The 5,396-nt window shown below is 54.4% G+C and overlaps 1 protein-coding gene across 1 annotated transcript in view; it reads right to left on the bottom strand.

Annotated features, from left to right (window-relative positions):
- GLT1D1 (glycosyltransferase 1 domain containing 1) overlaps nucleotides 1–5,066 on the bottom strand; it is a 45,650-nt gene extending 40,584 nt beyond the window's left edge. Inside the window, exons 1-3 of the mRNA XM_004690638.2 lie at nucleotides 5,053–5,066; nucleotides 4,459–4,607; nucleotides 1,154–1,259 (exon numbers count right to left, since the gene is read on the bottom strand). Coding sequence (XP_004690695.1) covers nucleotides 1,154–1,259; nucleotides 4,459–4,607; nucleotides 5,053–5,066 — 269 coding nt within the window. The remainder of the gene's footprint in view (nucleotides 1–1,153; nucleotides 1,260–4,458; nucleotides 4,608–5,052) is intronic.
- Nucleotides 5,067–5,396: the final 330 nt, after the last annotated feature.

Here is a 5,396-nt window from a genome sequence, read left to right as displayed (position 1 = left end):
GGCTTCAGATTCTCACTGCTGTGCTTTAACCCGCTGCGCCACCAGGGAGGGCCTAAATAAGTAAATCTTTAAACACCATAATGAAGAGCTTGGGAGGTGACATGGGGAGGGTTGGAAGAGGTGGGTGGTTGCTGGGATGCATGCTCACCACCATCCTCATCAAGCTGTCTACATCGGTCATATCCAGCTCTTGTAAGTCAAGCAGGCCTCCACAAGGCGGGCTTTCTACGGCATAATAAGTCTGTGCATCCACATTACAAGGGACCTCCTGCTAACAGTGACTTGCAGTCAAGAGGAAGTCACAGCAGCCCGCCTTCCTGTGGGGTCACCCCAGAAGCCTCCAGTGACCTCATGACCTCTCAGTGGGGTGGCCCTCCATCTGGGCACTCATGTACATTTAGCTTTCTGTTGACATCATCACTCTTTTCACCACATTGACACAGAGATGATTTGTGTAGTGTTGTTCTCAGGCTGGCTATGGGCTTGGGGGGGCTTGGCTTTTGGGGGGCTCCTTCTAGAGCTGAAGGCACAGTCATCATAAGAGCGTGTGGAGCATCAGACACATGGCTGAGGGTGGACATTGGCACCACCCTAGATCCTTGCTGTACCCATGTGGCTGGGAAGACAAAGCGCTCCTTGCTCACTGGCCTTTTGCTCCCTCCAGATGGGCACCAATGCCCCCCAGCAGGATAAGAGGGCGAGCTCTACACTGACTCACCCAAGGACAGTGACCCCATGTGGGGCCGGGCAGGGGCTGAGCCTGTGAGGTGTAGGGGCTGCCCAGTCTTGTCCAGGGTTGGGGGGGTGCAGACTGACCCCCACAACAAAGAACTGTCCACCAGGAGGCCCATGTGGCTGCACCGGAAACCCAGTGGGCATGTCACTGGTGGGTGAGAAGGGAGGATGGGGCAGGAGGAGGGGCTGCCTTGCAGGAAGCAGGGGCTCCTGCACCCCAGCATGCCCAGAGCACCCATCTTTGGGCACCCCTCCTGAGAATGGCCATCCAGAGAGAACTGTGGGAGGGACACTCAAGGGCGGTGGGCGGGACTCAGCACTGAAGGGAAGAGGAAGACGTGCCGCTGGGTGGCCCTTTCCCATCGTGAATCCACCCACGCTCCACGCCGCGCTGGTGGGACACCCCCTCGGGCCTCACCTGGCTTCTTCAAGGACTTTCCCCATCACTTCATTCTTTTCTCTCTGGTTCACGTCTTCATTTAAATCGGTTCCGCCAAAGATGATTCCAAAAGGGACGTGCAGACCTGTGGAGAGGGGCCGGCAGGAGCTGAGTTCAGAGGGCCCGGCCACTCCTCCACCCCTGCTGGAGCAGAAACCAGCCTGGGCGCCCAGGACCCAGCCCAGCGAAGGCCAGGCCTGCAGCCTTACCCACATTTCCCGGGGCTGGAGGCTCTCCACACCACCAACTGGACTCGGGCCCACCTGTGCCCACTGCTGCTGGGTCAGGGCAACTTCAACCAATTGCCGGACATTTTAACCCGCAGACATTTTAACATGTGGGGGCCACCACATGTCATCACCCCAGCAAGTCATCAGGTGCTCTGGCCTCCCCAGCTGCTGACCATGACTGCTCAGGGCAAGGACGGGAGGGGAGGGGACAAAGACAGGCTGTCCTCAAGGACCCCCGGAGTCCCCCCTTTGTATTTTTATGAAGCTTTCTTTCCAACAGTCTACTCAGGCAGTACAAATTTCCACAAATGCTCTACATGGAAAAGTACACTAGCAGGACTGTCAGGCCTGGGGGGCGGTCTCAGGGGGACACACGTGGGTAGTAGTCAGCAAGGCGGCTCGGGCCCAGGGCGGCCGTCTATGATCAAAGGCAGATGCTTGGCCACATGTCGGCTGACCGGCCCCAGTCCTGGGCTCCTCGGCCACGCTGCTCAGACTAAGTGTGACTCACAAACGACAGTTATAGGAATAAGCAGTGCTGTCCTTCCACAGAGACGGCAAGCGAGAGCAATGCAATTTCTCCAGACCCTCAAGAAGGGAGCTGTGGCTGATCTTGATCCTTGCTAAACTAAGCAGTGAAACAGTGTCCACAGCCACGCTATAGGCTTGGGAAAGGGCTTTTTCCCTCTTATAGTTCTTATGAGAAGCATCGTTCTTAGTTCTTACATTAAACCTGAGTCTTAAGAGGAGAAACCCCCATCTTTGTTTCTGGTGTTGGGGTTCACCGGCCGGGACCTGTACACTTAGCAGGGGCGCAACCCATGTGGTCAGCAGGGATTGAACTCCAGAACCCTCATTCCCATTATAGAATCATCTCCTTTGGGTGGCAGGGCCAGGTCACCAAGACACAGGGACACTGATGCTGGTGGCTCACAAGGCAGCAGGCCTGTGCAAAGACAGTGGCTGCCTGACAGCAGGAGATAGCAAGAGGGGCAGCTGAAGCTCCACCCTGTGCCAGAGGCAGCCTTCCCCACCCCTCAGCCCCCCCCCACCAGCCCTGAGGCCTAAGTGCCTCCCAGGGGGAGGGCACATTCCAGGGGGCATTGCTCAGTTGTAAAAAGCCAAGAGGCTGAACATACTGGGAATACCAATTTGGGTTTAAGGGAGGAGATAAACACAGATGGAGGAGGGCACAGGCAGCCCCGAAACACAGCACCTAGGGGCTCTGCGTGGTCCTCAGGAGAGGGCTGACCTGTAACCATGGGGTGTAGGCCCTGGGGTACGCGCGGTACTGGTGCAGGGTGACCAAGCAGCTCCACCACCCTCTCTGGCTGGTTCTCCCTGGGCACACCTAGCCACAGTGGCTCCTCCTCCCCACTCTATCCTATGGGACTACAGAGGAGAGCCCCAAGTCCTGCTCCGGACCCACAACCACCCCAGGTAACAGCTCACTGCTCCAAGTCCCTAGCTCCTGCATGTCGCTATGCAATGGCTGGTGCAGGTAGAGGACAATATTTCTGGAAGAATGCACCAAAAGAAGGTCCCTATGGTCACACCAGGGGACACACAGGAGGAGAGGGGAGGAAGGCTGACTGCTGATGCAGCTGAGGTCTCACCCTACGGGGAGGAGTCTATCCTGTGCACAGAATGCCTTAAATTTAAAAACAACGCAATAGAACATGCTGGGTATGGGCGAGGCTGAAGAAAAGGCCCCCCGTGTGGGGTGCTGGAGAGTAAGTGGGCACCAGCCTGCAGAGAGAAAGTTGCTCTTCTTGCTGCACTGCAGGGATCTCAGAGGCTGACGCACTCTGCAGACTCGAGCGCTGTGGAGACTCGGGACTGTCACATGGCACAGCCTCCTGGAATGTTCCCACTGCTGGGAAAAGCCACAGGCAGCGTCCTGCCTTGCAGGTGGCTACTGCGCCAGAGGCTGGACATCAGCCTGACACGGGGGTGTCAGGAAGAAACAGCCAAGAGCCACGGGGCAGAGTGTAAAAGCTTTCTTAGGGTCACTTCATTTCCTAAGGCAGTGCACTGTTGCTACACAACAGTGTGATCACACGCAGCACTTCACAACATTGTGCCAGGCAGACGTGAAATCTTCTCATGCAGTGTGGCAACTGATGTCCTGGGCAGCCTGGCCAGCTAAACTGGCCCCTCCCTGGAGCCATCAGCATTTGAATTGACACTGAGTAAAGACTGGCCCCTCCCAGGAGGACAGGCTGCCCGGGGCCTCGGAGGGCTGCTGAAGGGACACTTCCCTCTCTCTGTCTGAGCTGAGCGTTGCCTCCTACCCACCAACATCCTCCCAGGGACTCCTGACACTCACCCAGGGCCCAGACACCAGCACAGGCCCACCCCCCACCCCCCGACATTCACCCACGGTCCTTGGGCCTGCACCTCACACCTCTCCCCACAGCTGTTCTCATATATTCTGGGTCGGGACTCACATCCCAGACCCCTTGGAGTCTTCAGCCTGCCCAGCAGATCCTGGGGCTTCCCACATATATCCCCTTGGTTCTGTTCCTGGAGAACTCTGGCCACTACACAGCAGAAAACTAGACCCGAAGCTCATAGCACATGACCATCTGGACATGACTGGATTCTGTGATGACCCTGCTATCTAAATCTAATATTCCTTAGGAAAAAGCCTATTTAGCCACTAGCCCATCAAATGCTCTTTCAATGAACTTTTGGCACCTTGGACATTCCCTTATTAATAAATCAGTCGAATGCAATCTTCCGTATTTTCTCATTCCATATTGTATAAAAGAGTGCTACTTTTAGCTTTTGAAAATGATATTTTGAGCAAGGAAAAATCTACCCAAACATTCAGGATAATACTCCAAAGCAACAAAAACAGTTTCCATATACATTCATTCACAATTGACGTAATGATACCATTTTAGGAAAATTGCTCAGGGAGAAAGACAAAGCCCAGAGTGACAGGGTCCCTGCCAGTCTGAACGACACCAGTGGGATAAACTGTTTCCGTGGACATGCCTGGGTCACGTTAGGCCTGAGTTTCGCCTTTGCAGAGGGGAGGGAGGTCACCTTGCAGAAGTCGGCCTCCTCTGTAGAGATGCAAGGCCAGGGCAGCGTCCACTTGGCGGGCCTGGACGAGGCTCGCGACTTCTGCCGGGCTTTCAAAGTCAAGGGCATCTTTCAGAATACACACGTGGCCAGCTGCTTCGAGATGGACCCTTTATCAAAAAGGTAAACAGAGGAACAGATGGGAGGGGGAGTTAATATCATAGAGGTGACTGTGGTAGTTATGAGTTTAAAGCAAAATTTTAATTAAATCAAAAGTTGTGAATTTTCTGAATTGTGCTTCAGGCAATACGCAAAAACCAAGACTGGATCAGTCATGGCAATTCCTTTGCCAGCCTCAGATACTTGGTGGGGGAGAGGGGTTTGAAGATCTCAGGCCCCAAGGCATACCCCAACTCCACCTTTTTCTCCTGCTCTGTAGTGTGGACAACACTCGAAGTCTGCTTCAGCGTGTTATTCAGCTCTTAATAAAGACTTCAGAAGTTGCTGCTGATGGCTGGGCTGAGGGCCTCAGCCAGTAAAGAGCCAGAGTTTGAGAAGGAAAGTAGTTTTGATACAGGGCAAGAGGCAACAGACTGTCCAATGACATGCCCAAACCATTCACCAGTCATGGTCTCTTTTTTTTTTTTTTTTAAGATTTATTTGCATATGCATACAGAACTGGGATCAAGCCAGAGGTGCAGACAGTGAGAGGATTACTAGACACAGAGTGGGGAGCAGAGCAGGCTGACTGACGAAGTACACTGCTGAGGGGAGCAGTGGACAGGTCAGGAGAGGTCCGCCACGCCATGTGGGTCACCTCCCTGGCCGGGGATCAAATTTGTGCTGCAGTGGCTGTGGGTAGCTTCATAGTGTGGTCCTTGCACCACCAGGGAGGACCCATCTGAGTTTTTCACCTACACACACAATTGCAAGACTACTCAGGCTCAAAGAACAACAAT

This window comes from Condylura cristata, unplaced genomic scaffold (assembly GCF_000260355.1).
Source record: "Condylura cristata isolate star-nosed mole 26May11 unplaced genomic scaffold, ConCri1.0 scaffold00029, whole genome shotgun sequence".
Classification (NCBI taxonomy): Eukaryota; Metazoa; Chordata; class Mammalia; order Eulipotyphla; family Talpidae; genus Condylura; species Condylura cristata.
This window is presented reverse-complemented; position numbering and strand designations above follow the sequence as displayed.